This window comes from Astatotilapia calliptera, chromosome 18 (assembly GCF_900246225.1).
Source record: "Astatotilapia calliptera chromosome 18, fAstCal1.2, whole genome shotgun sequence".
In the NCBI taxonomy this organism is placed as follows: Eukaryota; Metazoa; Chordata; class Actinopteri; order Cichliformes; family Cichlidae; genus Astatotilapia; species Astatotilapia calliptera.
Genome location: NC_039319.1, coordinates 27,282,607 through 27,302,985, shown reverse-complemented (window position 1 = coordinate 27,302,985; position 20,379 = coordinate 27,282,607). Strand labels below are relative to the sequence as shown.

The following is a 20,379-nucleotide window of genomic DNA, read 5'->3' as shown; positions in this document are numbered from 1 at the left end:
AAAACAATGCATACATTTACATTGCTGTGAAGCCAGCAATTAGTTAAACTACAGACAAGTCTTCAGTACACAAATGACCGAATTTCCTGACTGAATTTCTCTTCACCTAGACTCCAACAAATTGAGGTTATTGTACCTGAGCCCTAAAAATCTTAGAAAGTGTGGTTTCTAACCAGGTTTCTACTCTGGATGGCATTACCCTGATGTCTGCTAACAGTGTGAGGAATTTTGGAGTCATTTTTGAAAAGCTAGTCCATTTGGGGCAGGTAGGTAGAGTGGTTGCCCCATGATCAGAAGGTCGGGGTTTTGACTCCACTGAACGGCTACCCTGAGGTACCCCTGAGCAAGGTACCGTCCCTACACACTGCTCCCCGGGCGCTGCATTGGTGGCTGCCCACTGCTTCACTGGGTGAATTGGTTAAATGCAGAGGAGTAATTTCCCTATGGGGACTAACACATACACATTATTTGTTACTCATAGGCAGGAATACTGTGATTCATTACTGTCAGGCTGTTTTCAAAGTTCCCTGGAAAGTCTTCTGTTGATCCAAAATGCATATTTCTCCCATATTAGTTTCTCACCATTTGCTCCCTGCTAAATCAGGGAATCAAATTTAAAATCCTTCTCATATACAAAGTCTTGAATAATCAGGCCCCATCATAACTTAAAGATGCCATAGTGCCTTATTATCCTAACTGAGTACTTTGTTGTCAGACTGCTGGCTTACTTGTGGTTACTATGGTATTTACTATGGAGGGTGATCGTGGCCGGTGGCGCCAGTGTCCGGCAGCCTCGCCTCTGTCAGTGCGCCCCAGGGTGGCTGTGGCTACAATGTAGCTTGCCATCACCAGTGTGTGAATGTGTGCATGAATGGGTGGATGACTGACTGTGTAAAGCGCTTTGGGGTCCTTATGGACTAGTAAAGCGCTATACCATTACCAGTTACAGGCCATATTTAAAAGTAGAATGAGAGGCAGAGCCTGCAGCTTTCAGGCCTGTGGAACCAATTCCCAATTTGGATCCAGAAGACTAACCCTAATTCTCACTACTTTTAAGATTAGGCTTAGAGCTTTCTTTCTTTTCTTTTTTTTATAAAAACATACAGTTAGGGTTGGATCAGGTGACCTTTAACCCTCCCTTAGCTATGCTGCTTTAAGCTCAGATTGCTAGACGTCTTTTTCGTACCTCTCTTTTTACTCTTTAATTGCGGTCTTCTCTTTCTGAGAGTTTGTATTTAGCTCTTATTTCTCTTTTCTCTTTTTAATCTTCCCCTTTCCCACTAACAGGTGAGGCCTGTTTCCTTGTTATTCCTGGTTATAATCAATTAAGCAATTAAGCAGATAGCTGATTAATGTCATTCTCAGTAACAATGATGGCCAAAGAGATATCAGTGGGCAAATCCATCATCGGGCAAATCCATCATCGGGCTTAAAAAACATCATAAACGTATCAGGGAGATAGCAAAAATATTTGGGAGTGGTAAAATCAACAGGCAACGTACTGGTCAGCTCAGCAACACCAAAACATCTGGAAGACAGAAAACAACTAAACTGCAGACAACTGAGAGAATTATTTCTACGGTTAAGAAAAATGTCTTCATAACATCCTACCAAGTGTACAACGCTGTCAAGGAGATAGAGATCTTATACAATCAATAATGAAAATGAGACAAAATAAGAATGGAAATACAGAGGGTTTGCAACAAGACGCAAACTACTGGCTTCACTCGAAAACAGGTAGGCCAGATTCGATTTTGCCAGAAAACATGTAAAAGAGTCTGGAGAGTACTGAGAAAAAGGGAAAAGAATAAAGAAAGACAAAAACAAGAGTGTCAAAGTGTCAGGGTATGTCAGCAGGTAAGTGACGGAAGTGACGGACAAGGTAAGCGACTCATGTAACTGACGTCAGACGCCAGAGATTTTGGCAGAAAATTAAAGTGAATGGTAGTTTAGAATTGAACAAATTCCTTTAAGCTTCAGTATTACCAAATACACTTATCAAATGCAGAGAAACTCACAAACAAACAACAACTGAAGGTGACTATGGTAAAGGCCTTGAAGAGCATCTCAAAGGAGGAACCAGCATTTGGTGATATCTATGGGTTATGTATCAGTAACTACTGAGTGCAAAGGATTTTCATCCACACAAACCCATCTACCTATCCATCTATTTTCATCCACTTATCCGGGCAGAAGCCTAAGCAGACAAGTACAGACCTTCCCCATTCACCTTCTCAAGCTTATCTGAGGGAACACTGAGGAATTCCCTGGCCAACTGAGAGATGTAATCTCCTCGGTGTGTCCTAAGGCCTCTTCCTGGTGGAACATGAAAAATTTCATGCATAAGAGTTTAATCTTCATTTCATACAAAACTAAAAAAATATATTGTGAAACTTTACTTAGATAAAAGTGTGGTTGTGAGATTAGCAAATTAGCATGCAGCATTGCCATTAACTCTGGAAATTCTCCAAGAGTTGCTAGCTGTGCTGTAGACATGTTTGGTTTTTTTTACCTGTTCTTTGCAACAATATTTAATATTCTTTTAAATAAAACAATAATTTTGATAGATAATCAGGAAAGAGTGAGGAGAATTTTTCAGCCTGTTTTACACTGCTAAATGTCCAAGTGCTAACGTCACCATTTCCCATTTGAAGACAGCTTAATGTTCCATCTCTCAGTGTAACAGGCCAGTAGTCTTGTACAGCTTCCAAAGTGCTACCCATTGTGACGGCAAGTATCAGCCTGTTGAAATGCCCCTAGCAAGACAAGATACAGGACTGCTGACCTCTTTGCAGAAAAGGACAAGAGAAGGAATTCGTTTAGCAAAAACTGTCCATGATTTATTTAAAATATTTGCCTCTTCATCACTCTGTATCCACAGACACAAATGTTTGATTTTCTTCTCTATTGCTCAATGCGAAACACATGTTTTAAATTAAATCTCCTTAGTCAGAATTCAGGAGAAATTCGTTGAGACTGCCTCACTAAATCTGCTGTTTTCCCCTCCAGTGATCCTGATTTTTTTGTTCAGATCTTGACTGTGCAGCATTTATGTGTGCACCAGACATTCACTTCTGTTCGGGGTGTGTGTATCTCTGTACTGTTTGGTACATAACTTCCTGTGTCCAAGTAATTTCAAAATGACCTGAGCCCGAACTGCGCTTATCAGATTGTTCCACAGATCTTTCCCCAGTGTGCATGTTCTTTTATGCGCATATGCATGGGTGTGTCCAGTTGCATGTTGCCATGCATGATTTACATTTGCATGCACCTTTTAAATCTGTTGCATGCATGCAGCTATGCACTTGCACAGTGGTGCCAAGCACATAGCTTGTGTTGGCTGTTCTGCAGCTTTTCTGCAATTTCCCGTGCTCCTTCTGTTTTCTGAGGGGACTGGACCTTTCTGTGCTGTCCTGCCCTCAGACCTCAGTACAGACTTTTTCCAAGGAAATTCGCTGAAAGTGTAGAAAATGTTTTTGCAAGATGTGTCCAAAAAAGCGGCAAAAAAGTGTTTGTCTATTATAGTTCTCTAGAACTCTGGAAATGGTTATGCATTAAACCTCCTCAGAGGGTGAAAGAAATGAAAAAAAGAAAAAAACAGAGAAGAAGAAATTTAAGTGTGTGTGTGTGTGTGTGTGTGTGTGTGTGTGTGTGTGTGTGTGTGTGTGTGTGTGTGTGTGTGTGTGTGTGTGTCTGTGTGTGTGTGTGAGCATGTGTGTGTGTGTGTGTGTGTGTGTGTGTGTGAGAGAGAGAGAGAGAGAGAGAGAGAGAGAGAGAGATGCAAAGAGGTAACAACTACCAGCTGTTTTGTCTAAAGACAAAGCACATCTGGATGAAGAGAGAGACTGCCAAAAGAAGCAAAAAATGGGGGTTAATGTTAACTTGTGTAATGTTTATATGTAATATCCTGGCATTTGTTCACATATACATATACAGATCAAGAACTGCTCTGGAAAACCTCTTGAAAGAATGGCTCACATTCACACACCCAGTGACCATCACAGAGATTAAAGCACATCAAATAACCCATATCTGCACTCAGTTTGTTCTGCGCTCATTACAGACAGCAAAAATGTTTGTCTGCTTTTTCACTGCACAGCTCTTAACATTTTTATTTCCCCCCCTGCCCATGTTGCCCTTCATGTGCATTTGCAGTTGTTTGCAACAGGCACAAATAAATTGTTCCTTGTGACCTTTTCCATGGAACTGTGAGAAAATAAGCTGCAGCAGTGTCTGAGTATGATAGTTTTCTAGACACTTTTCTTCTACAGTAATCCCTCTACAGAACTCTCTTTCAGTCCATGTGACAAAAATTAATGTGTGTGTGTGTGTGTGTGTGTCAGAGAGACACAGAGAAGCAGAGACTGGTTTACTCTTATTCGGGAGGAAGGTCATTCCTATCCTATGAGTCACCCAGTTTTAAGAGAGACCAGAACACCCCCATCTCTCCATCACACACACACACACACATTGCTCCACTCTTCTCTTTTTAAGGAAAAACCCTTCCCCATCCAGAGAGAAGAGCTTCACATAGTAATAACTCTGGTCAGCAGCTGGCCTTCTCTTCCTCGTCATTCTCTTTTCTGTCTCAGCACTTCTTCTCATCTTCCCACACGGCAGAATGCTGATTCCTGCCTCACCTCCAGACACCTCTGTAAGCGAGGTAAAGTTAAGAGCAACGTCTTCAAAAATGTCCTTTCACAGATTCGTTACGTGTTCATTCGTGTCGCTTCGTCTAAAGCTTGACAAGGTATTTTATGTTGATCCTTGGTACAGCTTCAAAATAAAACTCCAGATTTTCATTTTTATTTTTTACAGCATCTTCCTTCCACAGTGAGTTAATCCACATGACCGCTTCATTTCCACATTGTTGGCTCTGCCATGTAAAGGATGTACAACTCTGTTCCTGATTTGCCTCCTGTGTTCTGCGCTGGATTACACATTAGTGGCAGTGTTAGTCTTCACTGCAAAGGCAGCTCCAGCAGCATAATCTGCAATGATAACATAAATTAAGACATGCTTTCCATTCACACTATAAATCTAACTGTTTGTGCAGATGTGCACAGACAGGGTAAATCCCCTAAAAAAGGGGAGAACTCCCACTACGTTAACACATACAAGTAGGTAAATAGTTCGCTTTAAGTCCCTCAAAATATGTAAACATGTGTGCAGAGTCATGCACAGGCTGCCTGTGTTTACACCAGGTATAAACTACAGAGCTTGGCCTACTAATTGCAAGCATATCACCAGGAACAGGCAAGACGGTGGGTTAGGAGTAGGAAGGGGGGTGAGTCTGCTCTTTATCCTGTTTTATTTCATTCTGACCTGCCACATGTCTGAGATCAACTGTGAATACCTCCTAAATGCTTTAGCTCGAGGACCTGAAAGCTCAGCGTGTCCTAAGGTTTTCACCATGTGTTCTGTGGAATGGCAATGATAAAAAAAAAACTGTGGCGTTTAAGACAGAAACAAGTCTTGGCATCCCAAATTAGTGGTGCTTGGGGGGAAAAATTGAATGCTGTAAATGACTTGTTGGCCTATAATCTGTCAAGCATATCAGAAATATATCTCTCATCAATGATATCAAGTCATTTTGAGCCAGAAGAATATTCATATGACAAGACAGAAGATTGATCAGCCCAAATATAACATCACACTTCTATAAAGAGAATTTAATTAGTTTAAGTGGCCAAAGATGTAGAACACGGAGCTTGTATGATAATGCAGAATCATAAGAATATTTCCATATCAGGTCATTTCTTTATTTTATATATGAGTTCTTCATAAATACACGTTGACTGCTGACTTTATATCAGGATAAGTAAATACATTAGAACTAAAGAGCACATATAAACACTGGCGATCACTTTCTGGCAAACGACCACCTGTTGGCACGGCAGGCACTTGGTACACGCACGCGCACACACACGGGTTCCAGCGAAGCCACGGCGCCTCCAAGCGGACGGCGTTGCGCACTGATCTGAGCTGGGAGGAGGAGGAGGGCTCAAGAGCTCGTAGCTGGGGTTGGACCGGGACAGGCGGACGAACGGACGGTTCTTCTGCGGGAAGCAAACGCGCATCCAGGGTGTCATTTCCCACTCTCTCTTCCTGTATCACTCGTTCTCTCGGCTCCCCCCCCCCCTGTGGAGATGAGGAGATAATCAAAAGATAAGCTGCTGACGAAGTTCTGAAGTTGTATAGAGTTTGGGTAAGCTGCACTTTTACGCACAGACTCTTTTTGCTTCTCTGTTTCGCTCTCGCTCTCTCCCCCCGTGTCTCTCTCGTGAACCTGCCTGTCTCCCTCTTCTCTCCTTCTGTGTCTTGTAATTTAGTCCTATGAGCTGAAATGACGGTGTTTTCTCAGCCGACGAAAACTGTTGTGTGAACTCTAGCTCTCAGGCGAGAAGTTTGTGAGTTCTCAGAGCGTCAACCTTCTCTGAGAACTCACAAACGTTAAACAAACAAATAAAAATATCAGAGAGTGGATTGTATATTTCTTTGGGTTTTTTGCACGATATTCACCCGCTCTGAGCTCTAAAGCTGTGAGAGCTCCCACTCGCTCGTGGCCCGGGCAGTGGAAGAGGAGTAGGAACATCTGCAGAAGCTGCAGGACTCCTGCGCAGCTCACAGCCTTTTGTCCGCTAGAGGGACCCGCAGCAAAGCGCGTCGCTGACGAGGTTCTGGCTGATATTCCAGCATTAAAATAAAATGTAGGCCTGTATGAAAACTCACTCAGCAGCGCTGGTGGGGGAAAAATCATTTTGTTTCACAGATACGAGCTCCACCGGCAGAACAGCTGAGCTGTGTAGAGTGACATATATGAATGACACATGTAGTATTGGAAATTGTGTTGAAAGTTCTTTGTTCTCAGACGGAAGCTGTTTTCTCCTGTTTTGCGCCGTTAGTGTGCGTTTTTTCATACTGTGCTCTTGTAGACATTATTTTAGCTGGAGTTCCTAGTTTAAATGGAGTGATGGGCAATAGAGTTCTTAGCTTCTTTCATTTTGCTTCTGCCCAGATCATAAGAGCTCCCACAAGGCCCAATGTGCAACTGGTTTCTGTACATTTGTTTTGAATGGCAGAGACATGTCCCGTCAAAGCTGTAAAGTGTGTGATGCAAATAAGGTCACCGAGCCTGCCCTCAATGAGTTAACCTTGCTGTGACAGCTTTGGCTTTATGTGAGAGTGGAGAAATCCTGTTGATGGCAGTAGAGTGAGACCTTTGAAAGAATTTGGTTTGTGATAAAAATGTGTGCCTTTCTTTTTATCCAATCAACAACCTGTTTTCTGGTCTCCAGATGCAGCCATAGGCTGACCCTGATGTTCAGGAACACGGCTGAGGTTTCATGCTTTTTGTTTTGAGAATATAATCAGGTCAATACCTCGTAGCTTTGAGCTTGAACTGAACTACTTCACTCCTGCACAAGTTTTGTTGTTCTCATTGAACTTTGATGGAATCTGGTTGTAGTTTAGCAGCGGGTTAAGTTTCTACAGCGACACAGTCATACAGTCATACAGTTATTACATTTTTTAGCTTTTCTTTTCTTTTCTGTCTTTGGACACACACAAAACAAGTTTGACTCATGTGATGCTTTCAAACCTCTTACATAACTGCACGGCAGCCATTTTGTTCACTGTACAACAGTCCCTGCATGTGTTTGTTTGACACTGATGTCAGATGAAGAAAATGAAAAAAAAAATAAGTTCAGTTTTAAGCAGGAAAAAAGCACTCTAGATACAAAAAATTCATATAGTGAAGCGTGCATTTTCAGGGTTTTTTATAATGTTTTATATATTAAAGGCTATTCTCTCATCATTTCTTTTTTTCATCTTAATAATCTCATCATGCATGTCTTTGCCTTTCTTTGCTGTTTTATCCTGCAGTTGCCGAATTCATTTCCCAACTGCAATAACTGAAAAGTGTGTTTCAATGTGCCGTGACAGGAGAAGAAGAAGATGGTGGGGTTAGAGTTCGTCCTGTTCGCTCTTCTCTTTGGAGCCCTGACTCGTGCCGAGAAAGCCGATTGCAGCAGTGAGCACGACAAAACTGAACAGCCACAGTTTCACTAACACAACATGGAACATTTGTCTGATTCAAGTACTCTGTGATGTAACAGGAAGGAAGGTTTAAGTTTGTGTTTTTGTGTTCTCATCTTTTCCCTTCTAGAAAAAAACGAATGTCCCATAGACGTGTATTTCACCATAGACACGTCGGAGACTATTGCCCTGCAGGAGCCGCCTCCTGGAGCACTTGTGGAGAGTATCAAGGTTGCTCATTTATTTACAACTCTGTGGCTTAAAACGATCCCTATTGTTGGATTTAGTAAAAGTAACAGCCGTGTTGTGTAATGTTGTTGATGCTGTAGATATTCACGGAGCGGTTTGCACAGCGTTTGGATGATGAAGAGCTCAGGGGTGTCGTGCGGATCACCTGGAAAATCGGTGGACTGCACTTCTCCCAGACACAAAGTGTTTTCAGTCGGTTTGCATCCAAGAATGATTTCATCACAGTGAGTGACGCACATCTCAAAAACCTTTAGTCTTTCAAATACACCTGTTCACTTTTTGTCCAATAGCCAGCTGGCCTAATTGGCACAGAGACGGATCAATTCAGCTCAAGTTCATTTTATGTATTAGCACCAAATCAAAACAACTGTTACCTCATTGGGCTTTATATTGTAAGGTAAAGACCCTACAATAATACAGAGAATCTGTATTATTCTAAAGCATCTGGGAAGGAAAAACTCCCTTTTAACAGGAAGAAATCTCCAGCAGTACCAGGCTCAGGGGAGCACAGCCGTCTGCCCTCCCTGTCTGGGGCTGAGGGGAGGTAGGCAAGACAAAAACCACATTGTGGAAGAGAGTCGACTAATAATAATAACTAATGATTAAATGCAGAGTGGTGTATAAACACATAGTGAGGGAAAATAAGTGAATGAAGAAGAAGCATTCAGTGCATCATGGGAAGCCCCCAGCAGCCTCGGACGAATGCAGCATAACTAAGCAAGGATTCACGGTCACCTGATCCAGCGTTAACTGTAAACATTTAAAACAGGAAGGTTTTAAGCCTCATCCTATCAGGCTTCTCCTTTAATGTTTCTGCTGTAAATAACATAAAATAACACAAATTTTGTAACTCATCCTTCATGATAACGCCTCTGATTTTCTATGTTTCCAGGGTGTGAGGGGAATCAGGTATTTGGGTAAAGGGACCTACATCGATTGTGCCCTCAGAGAAATGGCAAAGGAGATACAGAGCTCACCCTCATACCCCAGGGCCCTCCGATTTGCTGTTGTCATCACTGATGGTCATGTGACTGGAAACCCGTGTGGGGGTATTAAGGTGGCAGCAGAGGAGGCTCGTGACAAGGGCATCCATATCTTTGCTGTGGCAGCATCGAATAACATAGAGGAGACTGGGCTGAGGGACATCGCCAGCTCTCCAGTGTCCCTCTACAGGAATGAATATGCAGCTGTGAACTTCAGCCAGAACAGAGTCACGATAGATACCCCAACTATTGATCGAATCATCAAGACAATGGTAACTTCCAAACACACACGCATAAACAGTCACAGCTACTGACAGCTACTGCTAACGTTTTGTGTCCTTTGTCTTCACAGAAACATCTGGCATATGTAGAGGTAAGACACACCTGAGAATCAGAAGAGGATCAGTTTATGAGCTGCCTTCCTTTATCTTCACTGACTGTCTCTCCTTGTGTCTTGTGAACCGCAGTGTTACAATGTGTCCTGTCTGGAGACAAAAGGGCCTCCTGGTCCAAAAGGCCACAGGGGACAAAAAGTGAGTTTAACACACACACAAACACTCATGCTTAGAGCACTTTCACCTATGTGACTTTGATCCTCACAAATGTTTTCTCGTCTGAACTCGATGACTGCAGGGAGCTAAAGGAGACAATGGCGAGCCAGGAATAAAAGGAGAAAGAGGTCGCCCAGGAGACCCCGGTATCGAAGGTCCAATCGGTCAGCCCGGTATCAAAGTAAGAAGCCACACTTTCGCCTACCCATCATCTTCATCAGTGCAACTCTTAACATTGATTTAGGCTTTATAATGACACATGGTTTTCTTTGTCCCGTCTCTGTAGGGAGAACCAGGTCTAAAAGGCGAGAAGGTGTGGCTTTTGGATTTTTTCAACTATGAATGGGCTATGGAGATGTTTGAAAATGAATGAAAGTAACGTCTGTGTTTCTTATACATAAAATGACTACTGACTTTTGTCTGACTACAGGGAGAGATTGGAACTCAGGGGAAAAAGGTATGTCTAATCTAACGTCATCTCTAAATAATCATTAATGCTGGAAGGTGATTTGCTTTTCTCATCTAACTGTTTCCTCTTTGTTCTCATTAGGGTGTGGCTGGCATCCCAGGACGCAACGGGACAGATGGGCAGAAGGTAGGACTCAAGCAGTCTTTCCTTAAATGCTCTTATTTTGAAATGACGCTCCCAGTTTTTGATCATGGGATGCTTTTCTGATGTATTTGTCGTTGTCTTTAGGGTAAAATTGGGCGAATCGGCGCTCCAGGCTGCAAAGGAGACCCAGGCGACAGGGTATGTCACGTCACTGATTACTATTCAAAACTATTATTACATGCTATCTATTTATGGTCTGTTTTTTGATGGTTTGCAGGGTCCTGACGGTCACCCTGGAGATGTCGGTGAACGTGGTCCTCCCGGATCTGATGGAGACAAGGTAGATGGTCGCTCCTGCTGTAAAAATAATAAAATTAAAAAATCTATAATTTGTTCAAGAGATGATGAAAGTCTGCTTAATTGTCTTTAGGGAGATCCTGGGCGCCCTGGAAGATCTGGTCCGCCTGGCCCAGACGGAGATCGTGGACCAAAGGTAAATTCTGTACCAGCAAACAGACAGAATAGCAGCATGGAAGTCACATTAGTATGATCAGTGTTGGAGGTGATAGACTAAACTCTGGTGTTTCATCTGCAGGGAGAGAGGGGAAGTCCTGGATCACCTGGTATTCCTGGAGCGAAAGGAAACACTGTAAGATGCATCCCCACATAAATAACAAAGTCACACTCATTCACCTGCTTCAAGGCGCTGATTGCTGTGTTGTGTGTTTTTAGGGAACCTCTGGAGTCCCGGGTGTTCAAGGCGAGAAGGTGAGAACACCTATTTCATTTGCCAACAGTCGTTCTCCTGCGAGCTTTGTCTTTATGTGGCATCACAGCTGCCATGCCTTTTTTTGTTTGTAGGGTAGAAGAGGAGACTATGGTCCAAAGGGTTCACAAGGGCCTCCAGGCACTAAGGGAGAGAAGGTATGTCTTTATGTACACACTGACACAAATCGTAAATGTCAGGTTCAGGTGGTTTGGTCTACAGTAGGTGAGCAACTCATCAACATACACATGCAAAACATAAAACAACAGATAAGCAAAAGAAATGAATGCTGTTTTGTACTTTGAACACTGCCAGCCTTCATCAAGAAGGAAGAAACTCAAAGTCAGTATGCAAAGGATGCGAGTGGTCAAAGTAAGATCGAAGCAGCCGACCGCTGGAACTGTCTGGCCTCAGCTGTGGCTCACCAATCAGCCTTTTAGACCAGTCAACAACTTAACTGAGAGGTTTTTTTGCTTACAAATAAGCATCTGACCTGCGCCAACAAGGAAAAGGATAGACTAAGAAAAAAGAGTTTCCTCAGAAATGACAGTCCAATCAGTCAGTAAAGGCTCCAAGATTTTTACAAGACTTTTTTGTAAATATTTTTTACATGTCACACTGACATCTACTAAATCATCCAGGACAGCGCTGTGGTTGGTGTTATCGTCTGAGGTCCCACTAACTTTTGGGACCTTTTGTAACTTTTACATCACCTACGTGATGAATTATTCGCATATCCTCAAATGATTTGTCTCTTAAATCGGTTTTATTATTCCACCACTGGGAGGCTGAAGGGCGTTTTTTACTGTGTTTCAGGGTGAAAGTGGGCCTGAGGGCCAGAGGGGCCTTCCCGGTGAAACAGGAAGCGATGGGGCAAAGGTAATATGAACTGCGGTGTCACATTCATTGATTCATTGTCATTGAACACTATACAGTCTTGAGCTCTTTAATCTACTTGAGTTTGTTACATGTGCACTTTTCTTTGTTCTGAACAGGGTGATGTTGGCTTGCCAGGACCTAGGGGACCAGCAGGCCCACCAGGAGAGAAAGGAAGAACCGTGGGTTAAAAGTCACATTTGAGAACTATATTTAAAAGTCCCTTAAAGACATATATGTTAATCCACTCTCCATTTACTCTGCTTGTATTTTAGGGCAGCAGAGGTGACCCTGGTGATGCTGGACCTAGAGGAGAGCCTGGAAACCTCGGACCAAAGGTTAGACTCTCCACGTTTGTTTCTGTGGTAGCTGTCTTCATAGCTGCAGTTCCTTGTTTTAACTCTTTGTTTTATCGCTACTCAGGGAGACAATGGAAGAGCTGGCTTTAGCTATACGGGATCAAGAGGAGAACCGGTAACTTAGAATCAATGCGTTAACACTGCTTATAGTTTCTGCCTGACATGGCCAGGTGATGAAATTTTCCCCGATAATACGCAGGGTGACAGAGGAGACAAGGGTAAGCGTGGACCTCGTGGCACCAGAGGTGACTGTGGTCAAAAGGGTGAACCTGGACTTAAAGGAACTCCAGGACAACCAGTAAGTAGCACCTTGGATGAAGTTTGAAGTTTCTCTTTCGCTCAAAGGAAAGCTGTGTGATTTATTTCCTTCCAACAGGGCGAGCCAGGGTCCCAGGGTGAACCTGGATCAAGAGGCCCAAAAGGAGAAGCTGGGCGTGATGTGAGTACACAAAAAACAAACAGACAGATCCATAATGTAGTTGCATTCGCAGTGTGATATTTCGCATTGTCTTTTTGCAGGGAGATCCCGGCCCTGAGGGGGATCCCGGCCTCACTGTGAGAATATTGCAACCAACTACACTTTTATTATGTCAGCACAAACACATGATGATGATTTAATGATGTTTCCTGTCTTTTCCTGCAGGAATGTGACGTCATGAACTACATCAGAGAGACGTGTGGCTGCTGTGGTGAGTTTGTTTGCCTCTCTCTAAACATTCATGACATCAAAGTGCTCTGTCAGATTGTCAGACCTTCACAGCGTGCTGCGTTTTCATCTCTAGACTGTGAGAAACGTTGCGGACCGCTGGACATCGTGTTTGTTATCGACAGCTCAGAGTCCGTGGGTCTCACCAACTTCACCCTGGAGAAGAACTTTGTCATCAACACCATCAGCAGACTGGGGTCATTTGCCAAAGACCCTCTGTCAGACACAGGTAGATACAGCTGTCAGGCTTTAAGTTCACATTTTTACAAGATAACTCCCAATTACACCTGTTAATAAGATAGCCACGCTTGTTTCCAGGCACTAGGGTGGGAGTGGTTCAGTACAGTCACAGTGGAACCTTCCAGGCCATCCGGCTCAACGACCCCAAGATTGATTCATTGGCTGCTTTCAAGGTCTCACACAGACGGACACAAACACATGTGTCAGTTTATTTTTAGAGTAGAGAGGAGATTGTTCTTTACACCAGATGTTTTTTTTTAATGAACTAGGCTGATCAGTCTGCACATGTTCCTCTCAGTACGTTGCTTAGTAGTGTCTGAGCTGCAGAAGATGGAATTCACCATCATAAAGCAAGTGTCTGGCCACATATGATGTTTTTCTTATTATAAACAAATCAGAAAAGAATAAAAACGATGATACACTGCATATAACAGGTTGATCAGCCACTGTGATGTCACCCATTGACTTGGGGGCTCTCATTTTAAAGCTTTCAGTTTTACATTTTAGCCAGTGCTATTTCAGTTTTTTAAAAGCACATGTCCCAGGCCAGGGATGGATCATACTCAGATCTTGGATTTCAAGTTAATACTGAAGCAATTTGCAAGTTAGAAGGCTACCACGCCCAGAGATATGCCTCATTTATTTCATTTTCATTAGAGCTTTAATCAACAAACCCAACAACACGTTGGATGGAAGATTTGAAACTTAGCACTGAGATTTTAAACTAGTTAAGAAAGTGTTTTCCAGACATCATGAATCAAATTTTAAAAAAGCAGAGTGATTTTCCCAGACCTCTTCACAATTGAGGCTTAGACGATCTGCCCCCTGCTTGGCATTAGAAAGAATGTAAGAAGTGTAATCCAGCTTCTCTCAAAATAGTGTTTTTGTTACAATTGCTGATTACATTTGGTAAACAAGTTTAAATTTGAACTTGAATGTGGTCAGTGCAAACTTTATCCTATTTTATTACATTAGGGTGTGTCTGAAAAAAATGGAAATAACTTCTGAATCTGAACAGTGATGTCAACACAGCAGTACCTTAAACCTGCATTCTTTCTAATGGCCAGACGGGGGCGACTCATCTGGTTGCAAAAACAAATCTGTCTCTATGAAAGTTTATGGGAAAATATATCCACTTATCTATTGACTCATAGCCTTGAAAATCACTTCACTGTCAAATTCATGGTCCCATGTGCTAGTTTTAAGTCCTATTTAATAATACAGAGTGTTCATTTTGTAATTTATGGTTCCACTAAGAATGAAAAAGATAATAAAACAGGGTATAATTTAGGGATAGTGCCTTTCTGATCTGCAAGCTACTTTAACCTCTATAACTATAATTAAGGTAAAATGCTTAGTTTCTTACCGACATCCATCCTTTTGCTTGTTTCATTTCAAAAAAACCAAGGCAGTAAATGACAAAAAAAAGGGATTCAACAAACCATTGGGTGTCATTACAGCCTATAATTTCACCTCAGCACATATTACCATAATTGTTTTTATAGAACAAGGCCGTAGTCAGACATGAAGCGCCTTTGTAAAAATAATGGTGGTGATGTGACATAATACGCGGCAAACAACTCTCATACTGTCGTCTCCATCGCTCAGGATGCAGTAAAGCGTTTGGAGTGGATCGCAGGAGGTACGTTCACGCCGTCTGCTCTGAAGTACGCCTACGACAACCTGATCAGGGACAGCCGCAGAGCGAAAGCCAACGTCACTGTCGTCGTCATCACCGACGGACGCTTTGACCCCAGAGATGACGACAATCTGCTCACCTACCTCTGCAGGTGCTACTGGGGCTGTGGTTTGAGATTCATTTTTTGTGAAAAGGATCATTTTTATCTCATCGATTGTGTTTGTGTGAACCAATGCATGTGAGTAGAGATCCCAACGTTGACGTGAGCGCCATTGGTATCGGAGACATGTTTGAGCAGATCGAGGAGAATGAGAGTCTGAAGAGCATCGCCTGCCAGAGGGATGGTAAAGTAATGGGAATGAGACGCTTTGCAGACCTAGTGGCAGAGGAGTTCATTGACAAGATCGAGACCGTGCTCTGCCCAGGTAAATACACAGAAATATTCATTCTGTGCAGCATGTAGTGGACTAACCATCTTGTTTTGTTCTTCATGGTTTGACATATTCGCTATCTTTGTTTTAGATCCTTTCATCGTGTGCCCTGATCTGCCTTGTAAATCAGGTAGGATTTTTTGTATAAGTCTAAGTGTCCTGTTGTAGCTTCACTTATTCCTGTAACATTTATACTACGCTTCAAATTAAGTTACTTTTTGTTTTGCCTTATTGAAAGTTCTTCCATCGAGGTACTTTTACCTATTTATACAAATCGCCCTGCATTTCACTTCAGTGGTGGCCATTTACAACTTAAATACCAATAGATTTGCCTTCTTTTTGAAGCATACTGCCCCGTTAGACTGCATTAGGATTTGGTTGCAATTTGTTAAACCGTGCGAGCAGTAGGTCAGTAGAGATCATTACACCTCCTTTGTATTGGTGCGATTACATTTTTTGGCTCAATCTAAGAATTTTCAAGCAACTCAGTGTACCTCCGACATCTCAGTTGGCTCTGTTGGTGCCTCGTGTTTGTGGGACCACGCCCACAATGTTATTCCGCCCACTCGTTGCAGGAGGGGGCATCTCTGTGGGGCAAGCCCCACCCCCTTGGAAGCCACTAGCCGAGGAAGGCAGCCCCTCATTGGTCCCCACCTCTTTGGAGGGTGTGACCAGCCTGCTGAGCGGCCTGAGCGAGCAACAGTATGGGATTGGTGTGGCGACCATGGCGTACACAGCCCAGAGAGCCAAACTCGCCCAAGGAGCGGACAGGCAGCAGTGGACCCAGCTGTTTATCAACTCCTTCAAATATGTCTATGGGGACATTATGGGGGACCCAACGAAAGCCATAGGACTTTGCTAATGCTAATATGCTAACCATGCTACCTCGCCATTATGGATGCCATTGACTAATAAGCTTACTGCTGGACAAAGAATAGAATTTATTCAAACTGTGGGCATTGTTTTATTGTTTAAACTATGCAGGTGAAATATACACCTGGGCTGAACTGCATGATATGAAGCTGGTCTTTTACTAAGCTTTCAGAGAACCCTTTGTGTGAATTGACTTCAGTCAAAATGTGGATTCATGATCCCTTCTGGCCTCAGAATATAAATATAAATATAAACATTTATGGATATAGCACAGTAATCCTGAGTATGTCTGTTAGTAATATGTACAGATCACGTATTTCAAAACATTTTCAATTGAAATGGAAAATGAATGTCATGCATTTGTTGGAGGCAGATTTGTCTACAGGGCCGTTCTTGTTATTCGGTTACAGTTGATGGAGCCTCATTTTCACTGTGAATCACTCCGATGACAGGTTTTTTTTTGCTGTTTTGCACGTATCCATGGTTACAGCCTTTATGTTTTTTTCCCCTGTGAATGAATCACGTCGGTGAAAGGCTGTTGCATGTGGAAAATATCTGGTTTTACACAATTCACAGCATACTGTATGTGAGTCAGAGGATGGTGTATGTTAATGTTTGGTTAAATGAATTGGCACCGACTGTGAGGGAACTATTGTATGATGTGCCCTTGACTGGTGCATGTTTTTCGGGGGGATTTTTTTTGCATGTGGCTTGGCTTGCAAAGTAGGATGACTTGAAGAAAAGGACCACAGAGTGGCTTCAATCCAATGTCATGTTATTGTTTTAGCTCTGTGACTGCAACTTGCTGATGTGAACATTGTTCACGTTGTTCATTTTGTTTCCTGTAAAATGGGATACATTCATATATTATTTTTATTTTAATGTCTAAAGAGAATAAACTCAACGAGCAAACTAAAACAGTGCTTTATTGACAAGGCCGGTCAGAATCTGGGAAGGCTACTCAAAGAAATACTGAAAGAGCCGGACTGCAGCTGGCATGCATGGAATTACAGCATGTTGTTGTTAATATGTGTATATATATTTTTGTTGTTGTTGTTGTTGCGGGCTTTGACTCTTGAGCATCTGTTTTCCAGCTGTAGCTCACCGAACACCCTGCTATGTATGTATGTGTGTCTGTTCCAGAGCCTGCTGTGGCTGCTTGTGTTCAGCGGCCAGTGGATATGGTGTTCCTCCTGGATGGTTCTGAGAGGATGGGGCTGGAGAACCACCGCAGGGCCAAAGAGTTCATTGAGAATGTGGCTCGCCGTCTCGTCCTGGCTACTGGCGAAAATGACGATAGGAATTCCCGCCTGGCTTTGTTACAGTACGGCAGCCCCTCGGAGCAGAGGGAGGAGTTCGCACTGACGCATAACCTCACAGTGATCTCCGATTCACTAGCAGGCGTCACCTACATGGATTCTTCCTCTGCTTTGGGCAGCGCTATCATCTATGCTGTCAACAATCTGGTGTTCAAGGTATAACAAATATACACATCTTATTTTTTTTTCATTTGAGAAGTCCAGACCACTCCCTCCAGCTGTTTGAGGTGACACGCAGCTTGTGTTCTAGCCAACACCTGCTTCTAGCTGTAAATGGCTGAAGGTGCTTAATGTCTAAATTGTTGTGTTACTTAAAAATTAACCTAAACACAGAGACTTTGAAGGATGAAGTCAGTGAAGTCAGCTTGAGAGATCAAAACTGTTTTTTACTCTGTTGTAGCATTGTTAACTCTGTTGTAAAGCTCAGCATTTTAACAAGGGAGTCTGTGGGGATTGACTCACTTTTAGAGCCTGCCTCATGTGGCCAGACGAGGTACTGCAGTTTTTGGCATTTTGGTGTGTTGTTTTTTTTTGCAGTCCTAGTGGTTGTCTTTTTGACTCCCTGGAGTTTTCACTGATTGACTGACAATCTTCTGGCATCACTAATGTCGCAAGTATGGAGCAAAAAATGCTCAAATGATACGCGACTTTATTATTTGTTTTATGTTGTGTTTGTAGGGCAACAGTCGCTTGTCACGCCGCAACGCTGAGGTGGCCTTCGTGTTCATCACTGATGGCATCACAGCCAGAGAGCAGCTGGATGAAGGTGTGAGCGCCATGAAGAGAGCGGAAGGCGTTCCCACGGTGATCGCCATGGGAAGCGACACTGATGAGGAGGTGCTAAAGAAGGTGGCGCTCGGAGACACGTCAGCCATCTTTAGGGGAGATGATTACGCCATGCTGAACAAGCCGGCCTTCTTTGAGCGCTTCATCCGCTGGATATGCTAGAAAGGAACTGTAAAGCTAGAACGAGAATTCATGGGAGGAAAGAAGGACCAGCTCCTTCAGCGTACATGTAAACACACCCTCACAGACCACACCTCTGTGGTCACTATCATTACTGGATGGAAGGCACTGAGGGGGCTACATATCCTGTCATTATGGGAGAAAATTAATTTACCAAAAGCAAAAGCAGTCTATGCAGGACCAACACACACACACACACACACACACACACACACACACACACACACACACACGCGCACGCACACACACACACACAAAGACATGCAGTATCATTTGTATCAGTTGTTCTTTTAATCTCAAATCTATATTTTCAGCCAAAGACCTCCCAAAGGAGAGGTACGTGATTTCTGAATGTGTACCACTTTATCAGTAGGCTTTATTTTGTATTAATTTTTGGTTTGCCGAAACACATTTTTCCTCCCTCTCTCACAGACGTGTGCACACACACAGTCCTTTTTTCCAGGAAGTCAGTATTTACTTAAAAGGTGCTAAAGTAGAAAAACAAGGACAAAGCCATTTTATTTGGTATTGAATGTGTTTTTTACTTCATGTTATGCTGTAAATGTAGATTGATCAGGGCATAAAAACATGTAGATATGCTTCAAACACAAATTACACACACAAATGCATATTCAGTAGATAATTGCACACTGATTAACACGCAAGCCTAAATGAACCAAATCTGTAAACCTGACGTCCAAATAAAGCCTGATATTATGATCCCAGCACTGTCTGTTGTGTCTGCCAGCCTGTTTGTAATTTCTTTGACACCAGTGACTTTCCTCGGTTTTACGCAGTAACTGTTAGTCAGCTTGCCTCCTGCTGGAACTGCTGGATAATGATTCAAACCAATAAACTAGTTCTTTATATTGTAAAGGAAAATATATTTTGCTCATTTGCTGTGTATTTTTCTTTATGTATTTTAATTATAAAGGCCTGTATAAAAGAAGGACAGCTTTGACTCACAAACAAACTGCTTAGCCAGACTGACACTCTGCAGAACAGGAAGCTTTCATGCTCATAACTCTCCGTAACTAACAGCGGGTTGTATTTTTTCCCCCATTCACCCAGAGCAGGTGACATTAAAAGACAGGGTCAGCTTCTCTAGCAACCATGTGGATTTAAAAAATTAAATGTATAGACCACACCAGCAACATTTACATCCATATCCTATAGACACCAAAGAGAGGGGTGTATAAGAAGGGTTAGCAGAAGTATGGACATTATCAGATTTTTTATTCTTTTGGGACAATGTTTACATTTTAGTAGAGGTAGTCAGATCTTTTTGAAAGGTATTGAATGGTTTTGCTTTCCCGAGCCTTGACTTGATGCAAATAGACTGACCATGTATGATAAGAGTTTTTAGGAGTAGCTTAATTATTTCTTCCATTTCTTTTGTTTTTCATATTTGCAGTTGGTTAGCAACTGTAACAGTAGAATGGCTGTCACAATAACAGTGTAATGCCTTTTTACCAATAATGTAGTTTGGGCTGTTTCTTATAGTTACAAAGGGCTTTCAAAGTTTTTACATCAGAAGCCGATCCTGTTGCAACCCTCCCATAAAGGACTACTTTTTAGCAGCCCATCTATGACCCTTGGTGCAGTGGTGTAATTCCAATAGAAGACAATAGAATTATCCTCAATGAGCACACATTACAATCAGTACTTGGCTGATTGTCCCTCCTAAATGGAGGGACAGTAACTGCGTCTCTCCATTTAGGCTTGGACTTTGTATCTTTTGTAGGCTTGGACTTGACTTTGGGCAGGTGCAGTGCCTGCAGGCCCAAATATGTTGCTGGTTGGTCCACCTAATTATGATCACCTCTGGGTC

General features: G+C 42.6%; 1 protein-coding gene across 3 annotated transcripts; it reads left to right on the top strand.

Moving 5' to 3' along the window:
- The first annotated feature begins 6,003 nt into the window (after positions 1-6,003).
- On the top strand, positions 6,004-19,430 carry col6a2 (collagen, type VI, alpha 2). 3 transcript variants are annotated; one of them, XM_026149912.1, is made up of 33 exons: positions 6,005-6,208; positions 7,299-7,374; positions 7,945-8,032; positions 8,168-8,268; positions 8,367-8,510; positions 9,179-9,541; positions 9,622-9,642; positions 9,737-9,802; positions 9,903-10,001; positions 10,107-10,133; positions 10,251-10,277; positions 10,371-10,415; positions 10,518-10,571; positions 10,651-10,713; positions 10,804-10,866; positions 10,969-11,022; positions 11,106-11,141; positions 11,235-11,297; positions 11,956-12,018; positions 12,135-12,197; positions 12,291-12,353; positions 12,439-12,489; positions 12,574-12,672; positions 12,751-12,813; positions 12,894-12,929; positions 13,018-13,063; positions 13,157-13,309; positions 13,399-13,493; positions 14,929-15,110; positions 15,206-15,384; positions 15,482-15,520; positions 17,407-17,738; positions 18,261-19,430. In XM_026149912.1, exons 3-33 carry the CDS (start codon positions 7,957-7,959, stop codon positions 18,528-18,530), a joined length of 3,036 nt encoding a protein of 1,011 aa, XP_026005697.1. In that variant the 5' UTR covers positions 6,005-6,208; positions 7,299-7,374; positions 7,945-7,956; the 3' UTR covers positions 18,531-19,430. The 3 variants fall into 3 exon arrangements, with proteins under 3 accessions (XP_026005698.1, XP_026005697.1, XP_026005696.1); XM_026149911.1 differs by lacking the exon at positions 7,299-7,374; XM_026149913.1 differs by lacking the exons at positions 7,299-7,374; positions 17,407-17,738; positions 18,261-19,430 and adding an exon at positions 15,966-17,395 and having other exon boundaries at positions 6,004-6,208.
- Positions 19,431-20,379: the final 949 nt, after the last annotated feature.